The sequence below is a fragment of the Anas platyrhynchos genome, chromosome 27 (genome assembly GCF_047663525.1).
Source record: "Anas platyrhynchos isolate ZD024472 breed Pekin duck chromosome 27, IASCAAS_PekinDuck_T2T, whole genome shotgun sequence".
NCBI lineage: Eukaryota > Metazoa > Chordata > Aves > Anseriformes > Anatidae > Anas > Anas platyrhynchos.
The window spans coordinates 3105488-3133473 of NC_092613.1; the positions used below are offsets into that span (position 1 = coordinate 3105488).

A 27986-nucleotide genomic window follows, 5' to 3' on the forward strand; every position below is an offset into this window, starting at 1 on the left:
TTGCACATCCTTCTGAGTGGCATAGCCCTGGCACATCAGCACAATGCTCTGGTACCCTGTGGATGTGTCTGGTGTCACAGAAGCTCCAGTCAGCACCAGCAGCAGGGAAAGCCTCCAGGCTTGGGTGCTCCCTTGAGCATGTCAGAGCACAGGATACTGTACAAGTCATGGCTCCAGGCCTGTCCCCAGACCTATTCCTGGGGCAAGGTGGCAATTTCATAAGGCTCTGCATTTCCCTGAGCTGCTACTTCTTTGGGTATCCCTAGCACCAGATCTCTGTAGCACAGCCTGCATGGCTTGAAAGGCAGTGATTTCCCACATACAAGCAGTTTCCAACAAATGTGAAACATATTGCAAATCCCTCCATATTCTTGTTCACACCAAGTAACTTATCAGTATGGTGGGGCCCCAGTGATGCTCATAGAAAACATAGCTCAACCCCCTACAAGACACTTTTACTGGGGACTCTGAAGATTACTTTACAGAATCACAGAATCACAGAATTTCTAGGTTAGAAGAGACCTCAAGATTATCGAGTCCAACCTCTGACCAACTATGTTGACCAACTCTGACTAACAGTCCTCCACTAAACCATATCCCTAAGCTCTACATCTAAACATCTTTTAAAGACCTCCAGGGATGGTGACTCCACCACTTCCCTGGGCAGCCCATTCCAATGTCTAACAACCCTTTCGGTAAAGAAGTTCTTCCTAACATCTAACCTAAAACTCCCCTGGAGCAACTTCAGCCCATTCCCCCTCGTCCTGTTACCAGGCACGTGGGAGAACAGACCAACCCACACCTCGCTACAGCCTCCTTTAAGGCACCTGTGGAGAGCAATAAAGTCGCCCCTGAGCCTCCTTTTCTCCAGGCTGAACAAGCCCAGCTCCCTCAGCCGCTCCTCGTAGGACTTGTTCTCCAGGCCCCTCAGCAGCTTCGTTGCCCTTCTCTGGACCCACTCAAGCACCTCGATGTCCTTCTTGTAGCGAGGGGCCCAAAACTGAACACAGTACTCGAGGTGTGGCCTCACCAGAGCCGAGTACAGGGGGACGATCACCTCCCTAGCCCTGCTGGCCACACTGCTTCTTATACAAGCCAGGATGCTGTTGGCCTTCTTGGCCACCTGAGCATACTGCTGGTTCATATTCAGTCGACTATCAACCAACACTCCCAGGTCCTTCTCCGCCAGGCGGCTTTCCAACCATTCCTCTCCCAGTCTGTAGCTCTGCTTGGGTTTAGTCATCCCCTTGAGGCAAAAATAAGCGTTCAAAACCACAAGTGCAAAAGTGGGACAGAAAACCCCCTTTGGCCTGTCTGTCCCTGGCAGTTTCTCCCTGCCAGGATTGCCTCCCGCTTGCCTGCGACACCCAGAGCTGCTTGGCCTGGTTGTCTCCCAAAAGGCAATAGCCATAGCACATGGGGGCAGGCAGGCTAACACCAACCTCCCTTGCCTACTCTGAAAGGAGCTGTACCTGCAAAATACTTTATTTTGCAAAACTGATACATTCCCATGGGGTGGGTGAGCAAGGCAGGAACATGCCTGGCAGCTGAGCCACGCTGGCCACAGCAGTTTGCAACGGGCAAGACATCCCTGGCCCTTGGCTACACTGAATTACACTGTGGGAGGATCTGGCCCTCTCTGGCTTTCCAGGTTGTTGCATTTTCTCTGTCTATAGTGGGAGGCATTGAGTGCTTTCCAGCCACCTCCACGGGGCCATTTGATTTGCAGCTCTGTTGCTTTTTCCATCCCCAGTGAGAGCAAAATTAAAATGGGGTTTTACAGCTTCTGCCTCCCTGTGGAAGCTGCAGTTCCTTGGTGGAGCAGCATGAGGGGAGTGTGCAGCTAAGGTGATTCAGTGTCAATTCAGCCCCAGTCAGGCTGCCAGGGTGTGAGAGCACCCCCCAGAGACTTTTTCTCTAAAAGGCATTTTCTCATTATTCATCCTCAAAAATTCCCTCATAAGCCATCCCAGGCATAGGGGCCAGCCCAGCTCAGTGAAGATACTCTGTGCAACCCCAACTGGGAATTAGTCCCCTTGGCTCTGGCAGAGGTAGCTGCTGTTGGGAGTGTTCCTCCTCCCTGATGTGTTTTGCACCCTTTTGGCACAGGGTTCAGATCCCATGGCCCCACTGAATATCTGTGCTGGCAGCAATCCCTCTGTGCCTCAGTTTCCCCATGCCTGCCAGAGCCACCATGCAAAACTCTAGCTTTGCAGTTTATGGAACACAAGAGCTTTCAGCCTTTCCTGGGAGAGTATTTCCTTGTGTTCCCCTCCAGTGCAAAGTTAAAGGGGACTGCTGGATGCCCTGAAGCCCAGGTGCTCTGATGGAGCAGCAGCATTGCATGCCCAGCCAGAGGCTCAGTGTTATCAGTTTGCAAACAGACAAAACCTCTCGGTTTTGCAGGTGGGAAAGGCTGCATTTCAGCATTTGTGGATGAGTGGATATGTACCAGCACCAGGGCATCCCTAAATTGTTATTCAGTCATAATCAAAAGAGCACTAAAATGATTTTACTTAATTAATCCCATGGAGGTATCTCAGTGAGGGCAGGATCATTACAGTTGGTTGAGAGACAGATCGTTCCTATTTAATGGGTGGGGAAATGAGGTGCAAGGAGCTTCTCTGAGCAGAGGAGAAATTCAGGCTACACTGAGGGTTTGTCCAGCCTTGTATTTAAGGGCCATCCCTTCCTTGGGAAAGACCCATAATAATTTCCTTGCTTCCAGAGCAACGTCATTGCTGGCCACCAGAGGGTATCTTTGATTTTGCCCTTCTCCTTGAAGCAAGGACCGAGGGCCATCGCTCCCAAGTCCAAACTGGAGGCACCCCATCTTGATGTGGGATTTCAAGGGGTTCCCCCAATGAAACCTCCAAAAGCCATGCTCTGGCTACTCCAGTTTCAGCCCCTTTCAGTGCACAGCACCAGAGCTGTGTCTCACTGGGAGCTAGGACCTAGAGCCAACTAGGATTTGCTTGGGAGGTTGTAGAACATATGCAGTTTTATGGGTGCAGAGAGAGGTTCATCTCTCCCAGGATCCTATTGTCAGCAGTGTCCAGCACTGACTGCCCATAGAAGAAGGCAGGAATGGGGACAGTGCCTGCAGACCCTTCCCATATCACATCTCCAGGGACATGCACTGCCGGCATTGCTGATCTGCAGAGCCCTTGCTGGCTCAGCATGAATTTGGCCCTGCATGAGATCTGTGAGCCTGGAAAGATGTAGTAACCCTCAGATTACAGTCCATCACTGTTATATATGGAGTGGTAATTTGTGTCAGAAAAATGGTTGATATTAATAAAGAAGGGGGAGATTTGGGAATGTGGCAATGGGGGTCGGAAAGCCTTGTGGTTGGTGATAACATCAGACTCTTAACGATGAGGCCATAATATATATATTATGTGTATAATATATAATATATATATTAGTGTGGTTTCAAGTGTTAACGAAACACGGGAAAAGCAATCCCGTTTTGTTGCTTTCGGGAACCTTGTGGTGGGCAGAGCATGTGCAGAAGAAGAGGGAGACAGTCAAAGCTGCTCCTGCAGTCTGGAACAAAATGGTGATGGGGAAACCGAGAGCCTTTCACCCACAACGACCACCACAAAGAGAATTCTAATATGAAGCGGGGATAGGATATCCGTATGTATAGGCGTACTCGACTTTTCTTGTAAATATGTAACAGCAACGTCCTATATATATTTGGAAAGTTCGACGGTTACGTGTGCGTGTTGGTAGAGCACAGACTCCCTGCGCACCAGCGCTGTTTACTTGCCTAATAAATAAAATATTATTTTATGTTACTAATAAAATATTATTTTATGTTACTAAATTCAGAGTTGAGACTTCATTTATAACAATCACCTTCCAGTGATGATCTGGTATCTTCACTACTCCTTTTCACCATCTTAGTAGGGGCATAGGAAAGGAGGAAGATGCAGCCAGTGGTCGAGCTTGGTTCTAACAGGGTGCTCAATGTCATGGGTGTTCCTCACCATCAATGGCCTTTTTCTTCCTATTCCCCACTCAGTTTCTAGATTTTCACCCAGATTTTCAGCCCAGCTAGCACATCTGGTCCTGTTCAACAAGAAAACCTGCAAAGTAGCATCACAAAAGGAGCTGCTGCCTTCCAAAGCTGTGGGCACCAGAGGGGTGAGGCCAATAATCTGGTGAGCAGCTCCACCTGCCTGAGGTTAGAAAAGGGCCTTAGGCAGAGGGAAACTAGCCTGGGGACACTCCTGGTCCCAGGGGAGCATAGCCAGGCCTGCTCTGGGGTTAAAGCAGGTGAGCAGGGCTAGGAAGGGCTTAGAGGGAAGCTGGGGCTGCATCAGACAGCAACAAAGCCCGGAGTGAATGTTTAAGGGTGTGGAGCTGTGTTTCCCAGACAGCAATGCTGGGGATGTTGTGACAGGTTTCTGGCAGCTTTGTCTGCGTTGTCCTCCCCTGCAGCATCCTGAGAGGGGGCACGGGCTGGGTAAATGGCAGGGATGGGGTGGGAGGTGGGGTTCTCTGCTGTGTTCTGCTTTACGCCAGCCTGTTCTGCTTTACACCATCCCATTTCACTGGCTTGTTTCAGAGCATACGTTGTCAGAGTGGCAGGGTGCCAGCGAGAGCTGGTGAACGTGGGTGGAGGGCTGGAGGAGGCTGGGGAGGACCCTCTGGGGCAGCAATGAGACAGTAGCCCCCAAGGATCCATCAAATGTCCACTTGTAACATTTCACCTGTGGAAGGCTGTGTGGTGTAAAGGCCGTTGGGCTGATGAGCATATCAGCATCCAAGTGTTCCCATAGCGCAGGGAGTGTGTGCTGGTGCTGAGTCCAATGGTGCTGAGTCCTTTCCTTTACACAGAGGGCATTTGTGCCTTAATTTCCAGGAGCTGGATTGAGGTAAATTTGCACCTATGGATGATCCATGACAGCTTTCTAAATTCAATCTGGAGGAGAAAAAGGAGAGAATGGATGAATATGAGCAAAGGTGCTGTCACTTTACTGTCAGCTCTTCTCCCATCACTTCTGCATGGTTGCACGAGGTGGTGGAGGGGGCTTATGGAGGGGAATGTGACAGAGCATTGTGCTGATCTGCCACGGTGGAGAGCTTTGATGAAACCAGGTTTTAGAATGTGAGAGCCCTCTGCTGAGTCTGTGTGATCTGTGAACTGGCAGACCAGGGAGTGGCTTTGGAGCAGGTGAGCAAGTGGAGGGGACCAAGAGAGGGGAGATGGGATCCTTCCACTGCCCACAGCATCCAGGCCAATGCAGACCTTGGCAGCTTGTCACCATTTCATGGTTGACCAAACACTGTTTATGGGATAATCTGGCTTTTCATCATGAGGGTGAGCAGTTTTTAGGGGAATATGTAAAGACTTGAGTTCCAGAATGTGAAACAGCTGCAAACCAAACTCTTCTGGCAAGTCCTGAGATCTGGTGCCCAAACGCCTTTGTCAGTTTGATCCAAGATGCCTGAGTACAGTGGGTTTGGTAGAAGAAGGGTCCCTTCCCATGTTTCTACCCTCACCTTTCTCCTTCCCCAGAGCAAGGAGCATGGCAAACACCTGGTGCATGGTGGGGGCTGGCATTTGTCAAGCTCTGTTTTTTGCCCAGGTCCTTAGTGCTTTCATCTGCAAACAAGCAAAGAGACCAACAAAGCTCTTTGCTAGCAAAGGTGGGGGGGGGGGGTTAAGAGAGAGAAGAGGAGGGGGGAAGTGGGGGGAAGGGGAGGAGGGGAGATACAGAATCATAGAATATCCCAAGCTGGCAGGGACCAACAAGGAACACTGAGTCCAACTCCTGGCTCCACACAGGACCACCCAAAAATCAAATTATATGTCTTAAAGCATTGTCCAAACACTTCTTGAATTCTGGCAGCTTGATGCCATGACCACCATACTCAAGAGCCTGTGCCAGTGCCAGACCACCCTCTGCCTAATGTCCCCTGATACAGCTTCATGTCATTACCCTTGGTTTCTATTGCTGGCGTTTGAGAGAAGGAAACAGGAATACCTGGTCCTATGTAGTGATACCTATATGTGTATGTATGTGTTTGCATCCTCTTTCAACTCTTTATTATATGTGCAAGTAAAGAAAGCAATATGTAGACACCCACTCTCTTCTTCCTTAAAGAGCAATGACATGCTGAAGCAGTTCCATCTACACTTTCTACTCAGCACACTTAGTCCTGTTTTCGCTTCTTCCCCTAGAAACCAATTCCTCTAGTCTCCAGGCTCAGCCTTCGTTGTAGTGCATCCCTGCTCACCCCCAGCAGACCAAGTCTGTTAGAGCTGAGGGGTTCATTCATGCACCCTGCTGAAAGTGGGGTGGGTTTTCATGGCTGAGAATATCCTCAGCCCCATGTCACGCCTGCTGTGTGCATGGAAATGGGTAGTTTTAACCATGAGAAGGCAGAACTGTGGAAATGAAACGTCCGGGACGAAGCTGCCGTATTTCCATTCCCCAGATTGGGGCGCTGTTGGATTTCGTTCTGGGTACAAGGGATTTTGATCTTTTTCGTTTTAGGGCTCTCTAAAGTTCCTCCAGGAGGGGGTGCAAATTCGCTTGTGAGTTAAATTTAAGATTACTGACAGTAACTTCAATTTCCTTGGTCGCTTTTCAGAGCTGTCCTTAGCCAGCAAGACCGAGTAACCACAGAGCAAACAAAAATTGCTGTTTTGGAAACACCAACAAGCATTTTCTGACGTTACAGGCTTTAGCTGCTGCAGGAACTTTATCTGGAACCAGCAGCTAAAACCAGGAGAAGATGGGTGAGGAGCAGCGTATCAAGATACCCCAAGTTTGGTGCCTAAAAGCCATGAGTGAAGCTTTTGGGTGGGTGGAGAGAGCTTTTTGTGAAGAGGTTGTCTTCAAAAAGTTAGTGAAGAAGGGACAGAGCCATGCAAAATACCAGAAGCCATCAGCACTGCATGAATCCTTCTCTGAAAAATAACAAAAAAACATCCAAACTCATCTGGAGAGGGCAAGCCTGGGAGGTACAGATCTCCCATGAAGCGACCCATTGGTGTCTGACCCAGTGCTTGCATTGGGGTCTGGAGCCTGAGGGCAGATTTTGCAGCTTGTTTGCTGAAGCCAGTCATCTTGTTTTTCCCCTGGCCAGATGGAGGTTTTTGTCACATCTCCGGTACTGGGAGTTTTCAGGAAGTCTTTGCTGCCTTGTCTCAGCTTGCCGGGAGCTGCCTGATAGTGCTGGCAGAGCAGTGGCCCTAGTGGGCAAAGCTGCTCCCCCAGTTTGCTGCCTGTGTTGGAAGAGGGTTGAAGGCAGCATATCTGCACCTCCCTTGCTCCCTGCAAAGTGCCAGAAGGCTGATTTTGCAGCTCAGCTTCCTTGCATGCTCCATGCCTCAGTTTCCCTGCTTATAACCTTGCCTTGGGCCAAGATTTGAGACAATGCAATAATGTCATGCTTGGCCAAACAACTCTCTGTATGGCAGGAACATCACCTCAGATGGGTGTTGCCTTATGATTGTGTCCTGAACCTTGTTGCAGGAGGGAGCCTTCTCTCCACCATGGCTCCAGTGAGGTCAGTTACAGCCAGGGCATCAGAGCCATCTCCTCACCTTCTTCCTTGCCTTCCTTGTACATGGTCCTGACCATGTACAAGGAGAAGAAAGACTAGCAAAGCTCCCAGTTTCAGACTTTCCCCTTTGCTCCTCCATCTCTCGTTCCCTAGTTTGCAGGGGCACCAACTGAATTACTACCCTCTCTTCTCCGTTACAGATTTTTATATGCCATCCATCTCCTTTTGTCCCTGATTTTCTGAAAAAAAAAAATAAATTAAAAAATCTCCCCCTCCTTTGCCTGTCAGCGGTCCCAAAATGTACTAAATGCAAGACAGCCATGTCCACACCCTTGCACAGGTCCAGTGGCAGAGACAAGGTGAGTGAGCACAGCTCCCCCTCCCTTTGCTACTGATTCCTCAGCCTTTACGTGATACAAAATAGACAAGCAATGGCCCCTTCATGGAGAAGGCAACTGTGGGAATTAAATAAGGGTTGGATATGGTTGCTTCAGTGTCCTCCTTCATGGGTGTCAGGGTGGGACTTTGCTCTCCCCAGGGAGGAAGCAGCAGTGAGAGCAGATGTGTGCTCAGGTCAGGGGTGGTGCAGAGAGTTTCCCATTACTGATACAGAATAGCCTGATTTCGGTGGCCATGAGCTGCCATGACGTGAGTTAGGGTTATGCAAACCCAACGAGAAGGTAATAGGCAGGGAACAGGAGCCTGCCTGTTAATGGGGCAGTGTCAAATTGGGCAATGCAGACCCACAGAGTGGAACATCATCGGGGTCAGAGTGGGGTCTGGGGTGATTCGTGACAGAACTCACAGCCCTCCTGGAGGAGGAGACAGTGATCAGATTGCCAAACACTGCCCAGGCAGAGGGATAGCATAGCACAGCATCTGAGAACAGAGCAAGCAGAGAAAGTGATCACGAAAGAGTAGTAAAGGGGCAGCATCAGGGAAATGAGGGCTTAAGCACTGAGGCTGTTCCTGGGGGTGAAGAGATAGCACAGGACCTGGCATTCTCCTCTGGGCTTTTCTTTGAATGCTCCTCACATCTGCTGTGTGCTGGGGATGGGAATTTACCATGGACATGGCAAAGATCTCCAGCTCACCCAGAGAACATGGCTTTGTATCACCACCAGAAATGCTGCAATGTTCAGTAATGCATGGGTGTGAGCCTGCTTCTGAAGGGTTTGCCTGTATGAGCACCCCTTCTTTCCTGTGCATCTCCAGGTGGGAGCCAGCCCCAAAGCTCAGGGTCTTTGTGGAGGGTTCCAAGGTGCTCCAGAAGACACACTGCTGGGCCCCACATGGGCCTGCAGCAGGCTGAGCACACTGTGCTGGCGTGCAGGCTCCAGAAGGCTGTGGCCTCCCCCAGAACTGCTGCATGTGGGCTTGTGAGCAGTGTTTGCAGCTTGGGGATGGCGGAAGTATGGTAGTTGAGGTGTTGGCAGGTATCAGCTTCCCACCCTCAGCCAAAAGGAAACCATGGTAGAGTAATGCAGGCAATGCAGAACCCAAACCTGCTTTTATGTACTATGTTGGACTCAACATTTCAGCCTCCTGCTTGGGGTTTCTGGGGTGCTGGGGTCTGTAACTCCCACGTGCATGCAGCCCCCTCCAGGTGGGTACAGTGTGTGGCTCTTCTCTCCCTCTGCAGCACTGCCCAGCCTTGCACTCTCCCTTCTGCCTGCCAGGGACCTGCTGGAGCCTGTAGGGTGCAGAGCTGCCGGTGCTTGAATGCAGGCATGGCAGAGCTTGGACTGCTCCTGCTGGGGCCAGTTAGGTGGCAGACAGGCCGGGCCATATCCCACAAAGGGGCACAGAGAAAGCCTCTGCCAGAAGGTTTTGTTTTGCTGCCGGAGCTCTTCTTTCAGTCTTGGTGTTTCCAGGGCATCAACAGAGCCCTGCAAGCAGGAGCAGCCTTGGGGTGATGGGGGTGTCTGGCCCTCTTCAGGGAGCCTCAGCAGAGCTGGTGGTGTCGTGTCCTGGTCTGGATAGATATGGACAGTTGAGATGCAGGAGAGAGGCCAGGTTCACTGCTACAGCTTTGAAGTTTTCAAAGCAAACACATCCAAGTCCTGCAAAGCATGAAAATAAAGGAGAAGAAAGAACGGAGCGGGACAGAAACCAGGGAGAAAGGTGGTGATGGAAACAGCAGGGTGCAGCAAGGAGGAAGAAACACAATCCACCCAAGTGGGTACATAATTTATTTACCTATTAGCTATTAATAAGCTGGCCTTTTGTATCAAGTCTCCTGACGTCCTTGTAACAACTTCAGGCCTTTCTGCAGAGCATCACCCTTTCTGGGTGTTCCTATGCCACTTGCTATGCTAACATGATTCTTGATATGTCCCTCACCCGGCACTGCGCCTTCGTTACTACCATTCAGCTGAACAAGTAATTAATGTGATTCCCCATTACTGCACCGTAACTGTAACCTCCAGGAAATACCTGTGAGGTGGGAATATCTCCTAGGGACACTGCTTTGAGTAGTGCCCAAAGATTGAGGGAGGTCTTTGGGCCCTCCTTGTGAGCTGTGTTGAAACAGAATGGCCAAGCTGATGGCCTGGTTGAGCAATGGACCTTCCCTTCCACCTTTTGCTGTTCATGATTACTGCAGGACTGGTTGTGATACTTGATAACAAGCCACAGATCAGCTGAATGTAGCGAGGAGAAGACCCTTGGTCAGCGAACTCACAGCTACCCTGCTGAACTGAGTGAGTAGTCTCCAGTGTGTTCCCTCCTCCCATCCTCCTTGCCAAGCTTGAAGATGGACAAGAAGTAGGTTTAACCTTTCCCATGTATTCTTGGGAGAAAATGCACTTAGAGGCATATTTACAGGGTAGTGACCAGGACACCATACAGTAGGCTTGGAAGGACCCATTAGAGTAGCCAAGGCCTCCTATGCCTGTTTCTTCATGGTTCAGGGAATAAGGTGGGTTTTTTACTAATGGGAAGACACTTCTGTGATCTGGGACACATCACCTCTTCCCTGATGTTGCCTAATGGTGCTGCCCAGAGCTGAGTGCATGGCTACTTTTTTTTTTTGCATTTTCTTGTAGTGAGGGATGTTTGGTGCCACTTGGGAACCCCCCTTGAAAGGCTCCCAGAGCCATAGATGCGCCACAGTTCAACTCATCCCCAGAGTATGCACCTGGTATCCCTTGGGTGTTGCACAGGACAGGAGCAGTGAAGTGAGGCCAGCACCCAAGCCTGGAGCCACACAGCTCCCATCAAGGTGGCAACATGCCTTGGTAGGACTGAGCTACAGCCCACACCTGGGCAGATAAAACTCTGTAGAGTCCTTTAGGCTTAAAATGTGAATGCTGTTTCTTGAAGCAGGCTTTGCTTCTAGATCCTCAAGTATGAAGTTCTTAGTGGGAAGGGGAATCCCTCTCCTTGTGTGTGTGATATCTGTGGAGCAACTACTTCCAAGTACTGAAGCTGTCGGCTAGGTGACCAGCTCAGGGGCTGAGCTCTTGGGGGTACACCCCTCTTGGGGTCAGTTGCAGAGGAGTTTTGCTTTGTTTGCAGCAATCATTACCTGTGAAGATGTGCCTGGATTGTCAGCACAGCCCTGCTTGAAATGCCATGTTTCTTCCCCGTGTTTCCTTTAAAGCCAAGGACAGCAAGGCAAGATAGGGTTTCATGAGGGTATAGGGTTTCTGAATCTGAGTCTTTCCTGAGACAAACTCTTTCTAATCCTTACCTGCGTGTCAGAGCTGCACAGACACCGACCACATCCGTAACCACCCATAGGATCTTCTATTGCTGGAGGAAGAACTGTAATTTAGGCTGCCTGAACTTGGCTGCAGGTGAGTGACTGCTCTTAGTTTTATTTATTTTGCTTATAAAAGTCTGTATGGCATTAATAATATCACAGAAATGTAATGGAGCCTGACACCAGTGCAAAGCTCCTACCTACATTCAGCCACTCCTTTTATTTTATTTCATCACCCATAGGATGCAGAAGAATCACCTGGTTGACAAGGTTCCCATTTATCTCCAGATAAAATGGTATTTGGCTTGTAGCTGTATACCAGCTTGTGCTGATATAGGATTTTTGGATGCTCTTGGGTTTGTGCCTGATCCCAGACAGATACGCTCTGTGCTTTCAGCATTTAAAGCCTTTATTTCTTTTCCAAGACTTAAATAAAGTAGTTATTCTTGGCTGTGATCTTTTTAATGGGTTTGAATGCTCTGAAAATCTTCTAATGGAAATGATCAGACATTGCAATCTGCTTTATTGGAGGGTATGCGAAAAACACTGAAGACACAAGAGGAAATATTAGTTGCATCCAGTCCACTCAAATTAAACTGTACGAGCAAACAATTCATAGGTATTTCTGACAGGCTGAAATCCATTGCTGCCAAGTGGTCACTTAAAACCCAAAAAAGGGGAAGGAGCATCCATTTGATTGGGATGAATTAAATGCGGAGTGGGTGAGATTCAAGAGCAGGTTACGTTAGATTCAGACTGCAGTAAGAAGAGATAATGGGGTCTTTCTTTTTAGGTTGGCTTAATCTCACCTGGAAATAAAGGGATGTTTTAGGCAATTTCATGGGACTGAGAATGGGGATCTCCACTGAACCCTGCGAAGTTGTACAGTGTTTACCCAGTGATGCAGAGCAGAATTTGAGGAAGATTAATGTAATTTTGGGTCTAAACTGCTTCTAATTCTGGTGGATTCAGTACAGTTTGCATTTAATAGAAAATAACATGCAATTTTTGGTGAGTCCAGGTTAGATCATCTTCCCTGGTCTTACAGATCAGTGCAAGAGTGATGCCTCAAAGCTCCCTGCAGCTGTCATACTAATGAGCGCTTCAATCCTCCAAGTGCTAATGAAAAATCATCACTGGGGATAAAGGCGGTATGGAAAGGTTCAGAAGGGGCCAAAGAGACTTTCCTGGGTTTGTACTGGGTTCAGATGCAAGCAAGCATCAGCCCTAAGTCACTCCACAAGCATACCCGGGTGTGTGTCTGACATGTGATGAGATGCACAGTCCTGAGGCAAAGCGATCTCAAGGCAGGATGAGTGGTTTCTGGCCAACACGAGCTGATGCTGAGCCATTGTCTCCTTCCCCAGTGTGTACTGCCCAGCCCATGCTGGGGCACAGCTGCAGTTAGTTATTGTCCTATTTCAGAGGAAAAAATCCAGTGTCGCACAACCTTCCTGACAGTCTAAATCTACTCACTCCCACTCCTCAAAGAGAAAGGGGGAGAAAATACAACACAAAGGGCTCAAGGTTTAAGATAAGGACAGGGATATCGCTCAGCAATTATCATGACAGACAAAAGAGACTCAGAGTAGGGAGTTGGATTTATTGCCTATTACTAACAAGCTAGAGAAATGAGAAATAAAGGAAATAAACCAAAAATGCCTTCCCTCCATCCACCCTCTTCCACCTCTTCCCCCTGAGCGGCACAGGGGAAGGCGAATGGGGGCTGTGGTCAGTCTATGGCACTTCGTCTCTGCTAGTCCTTCTCAGTCCCTCTCTGCCCCTGCTTCCCGTGGGTCCCTCCCATGGGATGCTGTCCTTCCCAAAGTGACCCTGCAGGGGCTGCCCACAGGCAGCAGCTCCGGCCCGGGGCCTGCTCCTGCAGGGCTCTCCATGGGCTGCAGCCTCCTCCAGGCCACATCCACTGCTCCACCGGGGGCTCCTCCACCCATGGGGGGGCTGCAGCGTGGAGATCTGCTCCATGGGGGACCCATGGGTGCAGGGGGACAGCCTGCTCCACCAGGGGCCTCTCCACAGGCCGCAGGGGAACTGCTGCTGCGTGCCTGGAGCACCTCCTGGCCTCCTGCTGCACTCACCTTGGGGGGCTGCAGGGCTGCTTCTCACTCTTCCCTCTGTCAGCTACTGTGTGGCAGTGTTTTTTCTTCCTTAAATATGCTCTCAGAGGCACAAACAACATCGCTTATGGGCCCAGCTTTGGCGAGCAGCAGGGCCCTTATCTAACATGGGGCAGCTTCTGGATTCTTCTCACAGAAGCCACCCCTATGGCCCCTGCTACCAAAACCTTGCCACGTAAACCCACTACAGGCAAATGGGATGTCTCATCATGTCAGCTGCCAGGAAAGTATCTCCTTTTGGCATCTGACATATATCAAATGGATGAAGATGTGTTTCCCTACCAGTGTTTTGTTTCTATTGTTCTTCTCAAATTGCCCACTAAAAGAGCTCCAAAAACATGAACTGCTTCTCAGTTCAGATTTCCAAAAATCAAAACACTTTCTTGAAACAGCAACTTTTGCATCCAACCTGGACTATGAAGCTGTGCCCCAGTGAATAATTTCCCCTCACACATGGGAGAAGATGCTCAGCCCACACCACAGCTCGGAAAGCAATGGATCTGCCATGGCCATTGCTGCGGCGCAGTGGCCAGACCTGGGCTCACCACTGGGCTTGGCTGCTGCTAGGCTCGGACATATTCATTTCCCAACGTCATGAGAAGGAGATCAGGAAATCACACCAAAACAGAAATCAGCTCTAACATGGCACAAGGAGCCCAGGGCTGCTTGGGGGAAATAGCCCCGAGGGGCCACTTCTAACTCTGTGCATTGAGATCCTTTTCCCCACATTTGGGGGGAGATTTTCCAGGGTTGGTTTTCCAGCACCTAAAAAGGTAGTTGTGTCCCTTGTCTTTTTTTTTTTTTTTTTTTTTTTTTTTATGAGCAGCACCTCTCGGAGACCCTGACTTTGTGTGCTCAACTGCCAGGGTGCTGCTGAAAGGGCTAAACACAGATCTGAGGTTCTTTTCCCAATTCACCAGCAGAGTGTGGAAGCCTGTCCTGGTTGCAACAACTCGAAGGAAGCTCAGGGTAAAGGGTCAGCATCTCAAGCCATTTGCAGGAGGGTTTGAGATGCTGGGGTGGATGGGAAATGCCCTGACTGATGCATGCCCCACTCCTGTGTGCTGGGTCACCATCTAGGGCAATGCCCCAGTGCTGCCTTTGCTTGGCAAGTTTTGTGGCATGGAAGGTGATGCTGTCTGCATGGGCTGGAGAAATAAATGGAAAGAGAAATATTTGCAGTTTTTTCAAATCCTGCAGGAAAAGCAGGCAGGGTCTTGAAACAGCAGCATGGAAGCCTTCACTGAAAGCAGTAGATGATGCTTGCAGCCCTAACAGACCTTTGGACAGACCCAGTGGCTATGCCTGCATCCTGCAACCTCTGATCTGCACCTGGCTGGGGCTTCTTTTTGGCTGTGTCCAGGTATGGCTAGGACCCTGCGCTATATGGGCAGGTAATGCCACGGCATGATCCGCAGGGGTGCACAGAGGAATACAAAAAGCATACAAGGGTGCAACTTAGGCTCCAGAACCTTCAGCAGTTTGGGAGCCAACAGCGATTGCAGGTTCCAGGAAATGAATTTTCCCAAGCACCAGGACAGAGTCAGGCCCTGCCCTTTGTAGCAGCTGAGGGAATGCCTGGTCAACAGGACCTATGGCCAGGTGAGCCCCAAACCTCTCCACCTGGAATGGAGACATGCTGAGGGTGGGAGCTCCAGAGGGGCTGAGCAGGGGCAAATTAATGCAGCCCATGTGAAACTGGCACCATCCTGGCTACCAATCAACCCTACAAGCAGCTCTGCAAAGGGGGGCTGGGGGGGTGGGGTGTATCACCCCATCTTCCTTCATTTGATACTGTTCCTTTTTCAGTCACTTGGAAAGCAAAGGCCATGCACACCTTCTGCAGCCAAGAAGGTGGCAGGCTGGGAGTTTGAACACTGCTGCAACTTGCAAGCAGAACCCAGTGATGGAGCAAAATCCCATTTCAGGCACAAGGAGAATGAGGGCAAGGAGTCCCACCGGGCTCACGTGGGCACTGGCATCGCCTTTCCGCCCGGTGCAGGAGGGGTACAAACGTCCCGCACTGCCACAGACACACACTGGGAGAAGTGTGGGGGCTGGAGGAGGCAGCTGCAGGCAGTGGGACCGGGTACCCTGAAGCCGGAGCAGGATGAGGATGAGAATGATACAGAAGCTGGGTTTGTTGCTCCCTTCCTTTCTTTTTGCAGCAGGTTAAAAGATGGGGGTGGAAGAGAGGAGGGGTTGGCATGTGACCTTAGGGGGCAATTGTGTTCTGCACTCTTTTTGGTGGTGGTGGTTGTTATTTATTTATTTACTTAATATGGGGGGGGGGGGGGGGGGGGGGCAGGGGGGGGAAGAGAGGAGGAGGGAGGGTGGTCCTTTGAGGAAACACCTGGGAGTCAGAGGGTTGCTCCTGAATGCTGGGTGATTGTAGCAAGCAACCCTGGGGTTGCCAGGAGCTGGAGGGTCCCATTGACATTATCCCAGTCCCTTTAAATCTTAATTATGTTCCTGCTGTGCCCAAATTATAATGTCCTCCCCTGGGACCACAGGGTCATGGTGACCATCCTGGGAGAACTGCACCAATCTCTGCTGAGGCTCCAGCCCAGTGCAAGGTGCTGCCAGTCTGAAGCGACCCCAGGTCTCCAGCCCCTGTCACTGCCTCCTTTTCCTGCCGTTGATGCATAAATCAGGATCGATACAGGTATCAGCATGACCTGATTAGCAGCTTCCTATTGTTTTCCATTTATACCACCCATCCACTTTTGGCTGTGGCCACAGCCTCTGGGGAGGGTTTGTACCTAGAGGCTGTCGGTGCGGAGGCAGCTGGTTTTGTTGGGGTGAGGTCGTTTGCTTGTCCCCAGGAGCAGGAGGAGGTCACAGCACTGGGCTCAGTACTCAGATCCCCATGGGGCTGGGCTCTGCCTGTGCACACAACCTCGCAGCACTTTTGGGCAGACCAGGAAAGTTTCCCATTGATTTGGCATCGACTTGTCTTTATCGCGTTACCTCCAAAAGCCCATTCAGCAGCACCAAAAGGCGCCAAGGCAGGTTTTGCATTAAATACCCACTTAAACCTTTTTCTGAATCAAGATAAAACACTGACTCTGGGCATGGGAAAGGTGGGGAGGGCTGCATTTCAGCAGAGCTTGGATCAGGCCCAGGCGATTGCAGCCAGCCTCGCTGCAGAACTCATTTCACCCCATCTGTCTTTTCCTGCTGCCCAAATGGGTTTGCGGCAGCTTTATGCAGGCACCTGAGATTGGGAACACTGCAGCTTCCTCCAAGCAGGGGTGGCTGCTCTTGACCTAGCTCGCTATTAAATTACATCCTGACCTGGTTAATCCATAGCTGATTAATTTGGGCTGTATGGCTGTGTATCAGAAAGGTTTCATCTGTTTCATGGTGTGTACTTTATGTACCAGGTTCTCTGTTAATCTAGTTTATATATATATATATATATGGGAAAAAACAAATGGGAAGATGCGTGCAGGACAGCTGGGCCAGGCATGCCACCCTGCCTGATGTGTTGGGTTGAGGCAGCAAAGGATGCCTCTGTCCTGGACTGGGAATCCAGCTTGGGAATTTCCTCCTATGCGTCATTTTCTATGGGTGTCTGGCCTGGCTGTGCAGCACATCAGGAGGGCTGGGGAAACTGAGGCACAGAAAAGGTTGCAGCCCATAGCAGTTAGTGGCTGCCAGTTTAGGCCAAGCATTTCTTTGGTGGTGGGATTAAAAGGTTTAAATGTTGGGGCTCATCCTAGTCTCTCCTTTTTAAAGCGAAGCCCTCTCTACGCATGAAGATGTCACAGACTGGGCTTTGGGGTCCACTGGTGCTGTGAGGCAGCAGAAATTGTGCTTCTCTGTATCCCTTGCTGACCTGCTATTATTTCACTATCTCTCAGTGCCTTTTCCATTTCTTTGCTGCTCCCACACTTGAAAGTGGAGGGAGCTTTTGCCAGACCTCTATCAAAGGTTTGAATTAGTATTTCCTATTTTTTATCATCCACAAACAACCAGTCACTACCTTCTTGCCCCAGCCCTGCTTAGTCCCCTTCAGCTGTGAATATTTGTCTTGAATTTAAGGAACTTCATTTGCAAAGATATCTCCTGAGGACGGGGATGCCCCACAAACTTTGGCAGGGTCTTTCTTGGAAACAAAGCCACAAGCAACTCACTGGTGCTGCCTGACCTCAGTTTTCCTGGAGGGATGACTCCTCTGCTGCTCCCTGATCCTCTGAGGGTCCTCTGTGACTGAACCAGGGATCTGTAGCTCCTTTAATTATTGCCAGTTCCCCATTTCATTATCCTCAATGCCAGAGCAGTCTGTCAGGCCGGAGCCAGTCCATTGATCCAGCCATACATTGAGGGGATTGAAGTTTGGGTTGTGCTCATTCCACATTGCAGCCCTCGTGTGTTCCTCTGTTCCCAAAATCCAGCATTCCCTGGTGCTGGGGGTTTCACTGATTTAGGGACACTTTATGCAGCACTGAGAAATAACAAAAAGTCACCCCAAAGTCTCGAAGATCCACAGAAGTGTCATGGCATCAGCCCAGCCCCATCCGGGAGCAACATAGCTCAAATGAGTACTGCATCCCCAGCTAATTAGTTCTGCTAAGAAAGAGAAAAATTAGCAGGGGCTCATTACTGCACTAAATTGATCTGTGGGCTGAAGCTCAGGTTTGGCTGGTGCAGAGCAGAGCACAACAGGTATGGCTGTTTACAGAAGAGTCCGTTAGCATCATTTTGCCCTAGAATTAAGGAAAAATCAAGTTGGGTGCCCTCAGTTTGTTGCATGGAGTGATGATGGTGTCTGTAGGACCCCTTCTGGCTTCCCCCCTGCTCCCACCCTCCTCCAGTTTGCCCCATGCAGACCACAGGAGAAAGTAGTGTGATGAGCTGGTTTGTCCTTTGCTGCCCCCTGCACATGTTATAAGCTTCCCATGCAAAATAAAACACATGGACCTGCTGCAAAAATAAATAAATAAATAAATAAAATAAAAAAACCTCAGCCGGCAATCCTTCTGTGCAGGTTTGTCCTCCCCATCCGCAGCAGCACTGCGCGTGCGGTGCTGCTGGGCAGCACTTCCACAGCAGCACTTGCTGGATGTCCGCCTGCCCCTCGGGGGCAAAGTTGCCCCTGGGATAAATCCTAGGAGCTGCTGCCAGGGGGATTAGTGGGACAGAAGTGCAGGAGGAGGACAGGGCGCCCAGCTGTGGGTGTGAAAATCCTTGCATGTGTAAAGTCTTCTAAACTGAATGTGAAGCAGAACTTTCCCATGGCGTTGTGGTGGGTATGTTGTGTAATGCTGCACCCATCAGCCTGCTTTGACCTCAGGGATGTTGCTGGTCACAGCAGCTTTTCCTGCCGGAGCTGATTTCTCAGCCCAAGCACAACCCAAACTATTAGCACCTTGTGGGTGGTTTGCATGCTTCAGGCTTCCCTCAGCCACAGATGCTCTTTGCCTGGGTGTAGGATATGACCCTCATTAACACCAGGGAGATTTGGGAGGAGAAAAAATAAAAAAATAAAAGGGAAGTCATTTTTCACCCAAAAACACCATCACCCCATGTTTGAAGTCCTCCCAAAGGATAGGTTTGGAGGGCAGACAGGCACTGGCTGGGGCTGAATTTAGGTGCTGGGAATGTTGCTTTAACTCCCTTCTACGGGTAGATTCCCAGCAGGTGGGTACATATAAGCACAATACTATATAGGGGTGCAGAAAGGGATGTGCAAAATGATGAACCAGCCCTGAAGAGCCAAAAAAAAAAAAAATCTGCATGATGTCATGTCGCATTCCATCACTGGCTGCAGCTGCAGAGGGTTGGACCTGAGTATAAGATGCCCCAAGCCTGTGGGTCCCATGCTCTCCTGCAGGACAGGGCACTTTAATGTGCTCATTAACATCATGGGTGGAAAATATCTCTGAGGACAGTGGAGGGAGCTGGAGGGAGGGAAATCGAGGTGACCGAGTCCCTCAGGAGCAAAGGAGCATCACTGTGGAGTAATTCAGGCTGTGACACATGGGTAGAAATGTACCAAAACACAGCGCTAAGGGGGTGAAGAAGAGAAGGAGGGTGTGGGGTCACCTGGGTGGGGATGAAGATGGCATCCATCCTTGCGCGAGTCCACCCAACAGGGCTGAAACCTCTCCAGGGTCCTTATGGCAAGGACGCAGTGGGGTTATGAATGTAACCAGCTCTAGAAAAGAAAGAAACAAAAAGTGGGGAAGGAAAAAAAAATCTCAGTTACTTCAGTGACTCACGCCATCCTGTCCGGTGACGTTCCTTGGGGCCATTTATTTAGTTACTACTTGCTGCTCTATGCCCGGTGGCGCTGGTGCCCCAGCCAGGTGTGCAGAAGGAGCTTGTCCCTGCTGTCCATTGTCCCTGCCGATGCCCTCTCAGGACTGTGCTGCCTCTGCCTGCTGCTGCCACAGCTCCTGGACACGTCAGGGGGGACGGGGATGTCCCACGTGGTTGTGGCACTGTGGCCATCCCCTCCTGGAAGGGAGCCCACTGTACCTGCAACCACAGGCAAGAGGTAGGTGGGCATCTGGGGATGCTCCAACCCTTGGGCTCTCCCCTCCCTCCTCATTTTAATGCTGTTATTTTATATTAATAACAAAAAACAACAACAACAACAAAAGCCTTATTCCCTGCCGTAAATCTGTCTCTTCATGCCAGCAGTGCTTGGGTCCCTGGCCCCCTCTCCACCTCCCTTCTGGGGACCGGCTCAGACCTCACCACGTCACGGACAAGACTTGTCCCCGCTGGACCAGCCGGAGCATTATTGGGGATTAAAGGTGGCATCCGCCAGAAGGGCACATCCCACCCTGGCCCGCTCCACAATGAGTGGGTGGGGGAGGAGGGTGGGGGGCCAGGGGCTCCTCCAGCCCCCCTTCCTGATGGACCCCTGGCTCTTTTCAGGGCAGAAAGGGTGCTTTTTCCCAGGGCAACGTCGGGGCCAAGGCTCCAAACCACATCGGATCCTGCCAAAGCCCATCCCTGGTGTGCTGGGCTGCCAATTATACAGTGAACCAAATAGAGGAGAGCGTTCTAAATGACATTGCCTGCTTTATCCCAACGGGACCTCTCAAGGGTATGGCTGGACTTTTTTTTTTTTTTTTTTTTTTCTACTTCCCCTACACATCCCTATGTGTGTTTAATAACTCTCTTCCCAGATGCAGAGAGCATTGGCACTTCCATGCCCTGCGTGGGTAAGTCCCCATAGGTGATGGCATGGGGGGTTTATGGAACAAATTGTTTCTTTTCTCATCGAGCACAGGGGTGATGGGGAGGGCATGGGAGGGAGCAGTGCAGTACCTCTGATTTTCTGGGAGGACCTTGGAGAATTCTGTCATTTACTCAGGCATGTGAGGTTTTGCTGGGGAGGGAAGCAGAACCGGTGGGAAGCAGGAGGAAGTTGTACCTGGGGAGGTTTTGACTGCATGGATGCAGAGGGGCTGGTGGAAACCACAGACCCAATTTACTGATTTGCTAATGGGATGTGATGAGAAAAACACAATATCTCTCTCAAATGACCTTTCTTTTTTTCAGTCTCTCTCCCTTGCATTTTTTTTCCTCCCAGCCAGGGATTTTGGATGAAGCGTATTAGTTAATCAGATTCTGAGAAGCAGATGTTAGGTGATTTAGGAGGAAAAAATGAGACTTTCTAGTTCAAGCCTCTGCTAGAGCCTACGCTGTGCATTGCAAACCATGTGGCTCTGTTCTTGCTTTGAGAGATTGCTTTGTGCATTTGGGAAGTGCTGGTAATTTTAGCCTAAATCTGAAGCGAGACAGAAAGGGTGGTCTGGAGTCTGGGGACAGGTGGGATACCTATCTCTGGTGATGGGGACAGGCAGATGTCAGCATACTTTGTGGCTCTGAATGCAATGAAAAGAAAGTCACGGCCCTGAACCCTCTGGGCAGCATCCTGATGGCATAAAATGGGGCTAAAAAAAACTTGGAAAAGGGCTTAAAAGCTTGAAACTGCGCTAAAATGTTCCTTTCCATGCCCTGCTGCCAAGGATGAGCACAACTTTCCACTCCCAGCAGTGACCATGACATGCAAATTGTCCCTTCACAGCTCTCAAGCCTCCGTTTTCCCATGGGGGATGATGCTGGGTGGGCTCAGTTCGATGTGCATGCAGGCTTCAGAGCTAAGCCATATTTCAAGATATTGCAAATCAATATACCATGATTCAACACACTACAATTGCCTCTGTGGTGGAAATTGTCAGGCTGAACAAGCCCCACCAAACAAGGGCTTGGGAATTTCCTTGCACAGAGTGCCAGCATGCAGTATTAGGAGTTAAGCACCCTTAATGCTTTTTAAGACTAAGATCATCTCACAGTGCTGACTTTGGATGCAATTTCACAGTCAGCTTAAGCTGCTCTAAGGTTGCTCTGGTGTTGAGAGAGCTGCCAGGCACAGGCTAACTTCTGGGCTACCAGCAGGACCGAGGAGTGGTGAGCATGGGGTCAGCTCACTGCTCTGGCTGAACAGTCCTGCTCTCCTCATTCAAACTGATTTTCTTTTTTTTTTCTCCCTCATTAAAAATCAACTTTGGGGTTTAGTATTAAGGAAAAATGAGAAAGCACAAAACAGAAAGATGTGTTACTTTTCCTTTTTTTCTTTAACGCTTGTTTTTCCCTCTAAACGAGCTTTGTTCGGTCTGGGTTTATCTCAGCATCCCTTCTCCCAGCCTGGCTGCTGATGGGTGCGGGGGCACTGAGGTGTGGGCTGTCTGCAGCTCTCAGTTGCACTGCACTGTCTGCACCCCGCATTGCCCTGAGGCTACATCTCCCCCTGCCCACAGCAGCTTTTCAACAGAGCCGTTGAAACATCAAGTATGAGCCGAATCTGGCCCCATGAAGACCTGCCCTCAGGCATGCTTTAACCTTGGCCATCCCAAGCAGGACACACCTCTATTGCTGGGACTGGAGGACTCAGTTCTGGGGCTCCTCATCTTCTCAACAGGCTGCTTTGGGGGCTAAAACATACCGCTGCTCCCCCCAGACATCATTTCTGCCACATTGCCTTGAATGCTCCTCCCTAAATGTCCCCACATGGGAAAATGGACACAAAAACAGAGCCAGACACAGCTCTACAGAGATGGGTACCTAAGAACAGCCATGCTCCGTGGCTTTTATCAGGTAAAGACATATGATCTTTAAGCGGCTTTACCTTGGTTCCTGGTAAGTTCTGGGATTTGTCCCCAAATGCAGCATCCCTTGACTCTGCTAAGGAAACAGCATGGTTAAGCCATCATCTTAGATAAGGACTCTGGCTCCTGCACAAAGTTTTGCTTTTGGGCTTATAATGCTGACAGCAGGAGAGCCAGGATGCTAACATCTCCTCCTGCAGCAGATTTGGGTTTCTAGCTGGTGTGTACCCAGTTCGGGCAGCAGTGCTTCAGCACAGATGGAGGAGTCCTCTGCAAAGACAGAGGAACAATTTCAGAACCCCGATGGCTCCAGCTCAATAAGGAGGTTTGGGCACCAGCTGTGTCCCTGCGGCCCCAGCACAGGACCAGTCCCCGTGCTGCTGCTGCTCCATGCAGACATGGCCCAAATTGCATTGCTATTCCTGGCAATTGAGGGCATTTGTGTTTTTCACTCCCTTCTGATGAACTTCGCTGGGTAAGAAAGGCAGCGGGCCCTTGGTGATCAGTGGGCACACAGAAATCAGAGCCACTCTGTGTGTCCTTGTGTGGTTTCTTATGCTCAGAGAATACACTTGGGGGAGAAAGAGCTGGAGGCCAAAGGAGAGGAAATAAATGAGGGTGAGGTGGGGAACCTGACTAGCAAAGTGCATTTTGGGGGTAAATCTCCTCAGAACTGTTCTCTGTTAACTTCTAATTTCCCTTTGTGGTTCTCCCTGAGGCAGGACAGGTACTTTCCCAGTTCTATAACTTGGCCTGGTCCTCGAGCTGCTCTTAGATTTTGCCGTTGATCTCAGCACTTCAGTGGTGGCCTGCTGGGGATATGAGGCCCAGCAGTGTTTTGGGGACATAGTGCCAATAGCACCTGCCGGACCAGTCTCGGGAAAAGATCCACCCCATGGCCTGAAAAATGCTCTCCAGTCTCTCTTAGTAACCTGAGTGTTTAAACCTCATCTTCTTCCTATGGCTGGGAATATCATTTTTACCACAAGGAAGGCCTAGGACAGCTAGAGAGGATGTCGTCCTCTGCCCACCTCAAATTTCAGATCAAGACAAGGGGTTCATGTCCCTCTTCACACAGATTGGAGGGGTTCTCCAGGGCTGGTGGACACGTCCTTCTCCTCCTGACCTGCCTTTCTCAAGTTCCAGCCTGGCCCTCATTTGGGAATTGCTTTCGTAGTGCCAGGTGACCCAACTCCTGGGGTTCCACCAGTGACTCTCCCAGCTGTATCAAGGGCTGTGGCTAACCAGAACACCTGTGTTTAATACACAGAATCACAGAAACACACAGAATCACAAAATGTTAGGGATTGGAAGGGACCTTGAAAGATCATCTAGTCCAATCCCCCTTCCAGAGCACGAACACCTAGATCAGGTCACACAGGAATGTGTCCAGGTGGGTTTTGAATGTCTCCAGAGAAGGACACTCCACAACCCCCCTGGACAGCCTGTTCTGGTGTTCTGTCATCCTTACTGTGAAAAGGTTTTGTCTCATATTTAAGTGGAACCTCCTGTGTTCCAGCTTGCACCCACTGCCCCTTGTCCTATCATTAGATGTCACCGAGAAGAGCCTGGCTCCATCCTCCTGACACTCACTCTTTCCATATTTATAAATATTAATGAGGTTGCCCCTCAGGCTCCTCCAAGCTAAAGAGATAAATACCTCCGAATCCTGCTCCAAACACTGGACCTACAGCCTGTGGATTAGTGCATACTTGGAAATGTCTGAAATAGCCCCTCTTGCTCTCAGGGCTGGGACTGGTGAGGAAAGTCTGCATGGGATACCTGAATTCTCCCGTCTTCTGCTACTGCCTGACTTTTTATCCTTGGATGCTGTAAGCAGTATTGGGAGGTTTAGTGGTGATAGTAAAGCCATCCCAAAAAAGGGCCTGCAGGATCTGGAGCTGAAAAATATGCTGGAAGTATAATGTCCATGAAATTAATGTTTGCATTAGAACATACAGGGTTTTCTGACCTTGGGTTTGTTTCATTCTTTTCAGTCAAGCAAAGCGATCCACATGCACAATTCATTTCTCTCTCCCTGTCCATTTGGTTGCAGATCCTCATAGCGTGGGAAAGACGCAAGCTGCTGGTATCAGACCTGGGGATTTATGCTGCTAATCTGATTAGTGTATGATGGACGTGTCCAGTTGGAAGGAGATGGAGGTGGCACTAGTCAGTTTTGACAACGCTGATCAGATTGTGGAGGATCCCTGTTATTCAAATGACCTCAGTCCTGCTGGGCAGTCGCGGAAGGGCCATCCCAGCTGCCCCAACCTCCTCTCCAACTGGAGAATCCTCATCAACAGTGAAAACGCCAACAATGAGACCATTTTCTCCAGGTTCTCTGCTGAGCTCAGTGAGCACCTGGTGGGGGAACGGGTGGGCATGGAAGAGGGGGACCAACGAGTCATCATCAATATTGCTGGGCTGAGGTTTGAGACACGGCTCAAGACCCTCAACCAGTTCCCGGAGACCTTGCTTGGGGACCCAGAAAAGAGGATGCGTTACTTCGACTCCATGAGGAATGAATATTTCTTTGACAGGAACAGGCCCAGTTTTGATGGGATCTTGTACTATTACCAGTCTGGTGGGAAAATCCGGCGTCCAGCCAATGTACCTATTGATGTCTTTGCTGATGAAATCACCTTCTATGAGCTGGGTGATGAAGCCATGGACCAGTTCAGGGAGGACGAAGGGTTTATCAAGGACCCTGAGACCCTCTTACCAACCAATGACTTTCATAGGCAATTCTGGCTGCTCTTTGAGTACCCCGAAAGCTCCAGTGCAGCCAGAGGCGTAGCTTTGGTCTCTGTCCTGGTCATTGTCATCTCCATCATCATCTTCTGCATGGAGACCTTGCCAGAGTTCAGGGAGGAAAGGGAATTTAAGTCCACCCAGGAGCTTTCTAAGAATCTGACAGACACCTTGCTGGCCCACAGCACCTTCACAGACCCTTTCTTCGTCATAGAGACTGCCTGCATCGTCTGGTTCTCCTTTGAGCTGTTTGTCCGGTTCATCGTGTGCCCCAGCAAGACTGACTTCTTCAGAAATATCATGAATATTATTGATATTGTGTCCATTATCCCCTACTTTGTAACTCTCACCACCGAGCTGATCCAGCAGAGCGAACTCAATGGGCAGCAGAACATGTCCTTGGCCATCCTGCGGATCATCCGTCTGGTCAGGGTCTTCCGCATCTTCAAGCTCTCCCGGCACTCCAAGGGGCTGCAGATCCTGGGGCAGACCCTCAAGGCTAGCATGAGGGAGCTGGGCTTGCTCATCTTCTTCCTCTTCATTGGCGTCATCCTCTTCTCCAGTGCTGTCTACTTTGCAGAAGTGGACGAGCCACAGTCCCATTTCTCCAGCATCCCTGATGGCTTCTGGTGGGCCGTGGTCACGATGACAACCGTCGGCTATGGTGACATGTGTCCCACCACCCTGGGTGGGAAGATTGTGGGGACTCTGTGCGCAATTGCAGGAGTATTGACCATTGCGTTGCCCGTCCCTGTCATAGTCTCAAACTTCAACTATTTCTACCACAGGGAGACAGAGAACGAAGAGAAGCAAATTCTGCCTGGGGAGGTGGAGAGAATGCTCACCAGTGTGGTGACGGGAAATGGCAGCATGGAGTCACTCAATAAGACCAATGGGGGTTACCCTCGAGATAAGGCCAAAAAATGACATTGCTGTGATGGGACTGAGCACTGTCAGGTGGGATTGTCTGGATAAGGTATAAAGCATCTGCACGCTGTGATTTTTTTTAACTGAATGTGCTGCTGCTGTTTTTTTTTCTAGACATTTTTCACTCTCTGATTTCCTGTGGCTGTTCAAATAAATACCATCTTTCTTATCTCTCTTCCCTGCCCATCAGTCTATTTTTTTTTATTATTTGATGCTCATCTGCTTGACATTTAGCTTTTTTGTCTGTGATATCAGTGCCATTCTCCATATGCAAAGATTTTCCCCATATACCAGAAGGGGAAAAAGGCAAAATGACATGAACTGCTTTGCCTGGTGGCACCCAGCTGTCCAGGGGTGGAGCTGGTTGCCATCTTCCTGCATTTCTTAATCCATTTTAAATATTTCCTCCACTACTCAGAATGTGGATATCTGAGCAATCCCCAGATCTGGAAGTGGTCTGCTTTTATTTATTAATTTATTTTTCTGGCTGAAAAATAAGTTATATTTTTAGCTAGATGAGTTCCCTGGTGTGTCTGCCTAAATAATTTTGCTGATGCAGTAGGGTGGGCAGTGATGGATGGGATTGAGCCACTGGGTGTAGGGATTAAGACAAGAGGGATGGGGACCAGCTCCACTTGCACAGCCACCAAGAAAGGCCCCAGGGCGTGGTGGCTCAGTGCCCACGGACATTCATCTCTGGGAAGGACAGGGGGGATTTTTCCTGCCACAAATGCTTGATGCGTGGGTTATCTGGTGCACAAATGCCTTTGGGGATGAACCTCTGTGACCTTGTAGATTTTTTGTCACTTATGTTGCTGAAAATGGGGCACGGAGTAATGAGGGCTGACGTTTCCTGACATTTTGGCTTTGCGTTGTAAAAATCACTTCTGGTTTTGAAAACATGCAAATTTCCATAGGCATTTTCAATGGGAGAAACAGAAACAAATCATTTTGCTGTTCTCTCTAATGCCAGCAGGTTTCCTTCTGACAAAAACATTTTGTTCCAACTTCACTGTTTCAGTTGGCTTTTTTGATGTTTCTGCCTACATTAAAATCACAGTTTCTCATACAGTGTCTACACATCTGCTTTTATATCCCACATCTGTTATATATGATGTCTCATCTCCTCAAGGTTCAGTATGATCATTGCACAATGTGCCAACATCTTTGGTTTGCAATTTCATTCAGAAAGGAGTGATGAAAGAATGTTTATTTATTTTTGTACCTGTTCTGATTGAAAATGTGAGATAGGGTGTGCTGGGATTTTCCGTCTGGCAGAAATCCCACATCCACTTGCTGCAGAGCTCGGGGTCTGGGGGGATTCTTATTCTGGTTTGGGATATTTTTTTTGTGGGCTTTCTGCAACATCTTTGGTCCACCTGAACCCCAGGCAGGTAGATCTGGAACATGATCAGGACAGGTGTCCTTCAGGGACAAATCTCCCTTTTAATTTTCTCCCATCCCTCACCCTTTTCCTCACCCCATCCCTCGCCACCCTCACAGCATCATCACCGACAGAGGAGGAGCGGTGAGAAATGTTTACTCTTCCCTCTGTGCTCAAGGGAGAAATGCCTCATTATCTGCGAGGATGGCTGGAAGAAGAAGAGCTGGGCACAGCTGGAGGAGGCACAGCTGGGCACAGCTGGTGAGCAGCATTCTGAGACATCCCCAGCTCCTCTCGTCACTCCTCATTTCTCTCCAGCTGTTCTGCCACTTCTCTATTTTTATTTCGTAGAAGAAAGAATGAAACTTTTAAAATCCTTTTATTTTTTCTTGAGCTCTCCTTCCCAAACTTCACTCCCATTA

The 27986-nt window shown here is 49.7% G+C and overlaps 1 protein-coding gene and 1 long non-coding RNA gene across 2 annotated transcripts; both read left to right on the plus strand.

Moving 5' to 3' along the window:
• Nucleotides 1-4161: 4161 nt before the first annotated feature.
• On the plus strand, nt 4162-8076 carry LOC119713958 (uncharacterized). Its single transcript, XR_005261106.2, has 2 exons — nt 4162-4284; nt 6610-8076. It is a non-coding gene; the product is annotated as an uncharacterized lncRNA (long non-coding RNA).
• Nucleotides 8077-11085: 3009 nt separating this feature from the next.
• On the plus strand, nt 11086-27419 carry KCNA10 (potassium voltage-gated channel subfamily A member 10). The gene is made up of 2 exons (XM_072028408.1): nt 11086-11327; nt 24556-27419. Exon 2 carries the CDS (start codon nt 24630-24632, stop codon nt 26178-26180), a length of 1551 nt encoding a protein of 516 aa, XP_071884509.1. The 5' UTR covers nt 11086-11327; nt 24556-24629; the 3' UTR covers nt 26181-27419.
• The last annotated feature ends 567 nt before the right edge of the window (nt 27420-27986 follow it).

Bases quoted from the DNA above. Each gene is read 5' to 3' on its own strand.
- KCNA10 (XM_072028408.1), top strand. From the start codon at position 24,630: ATGATGGACGTGTCCAGTTGGAAGGAGATGGAGGTGGCACTAGTCAGT.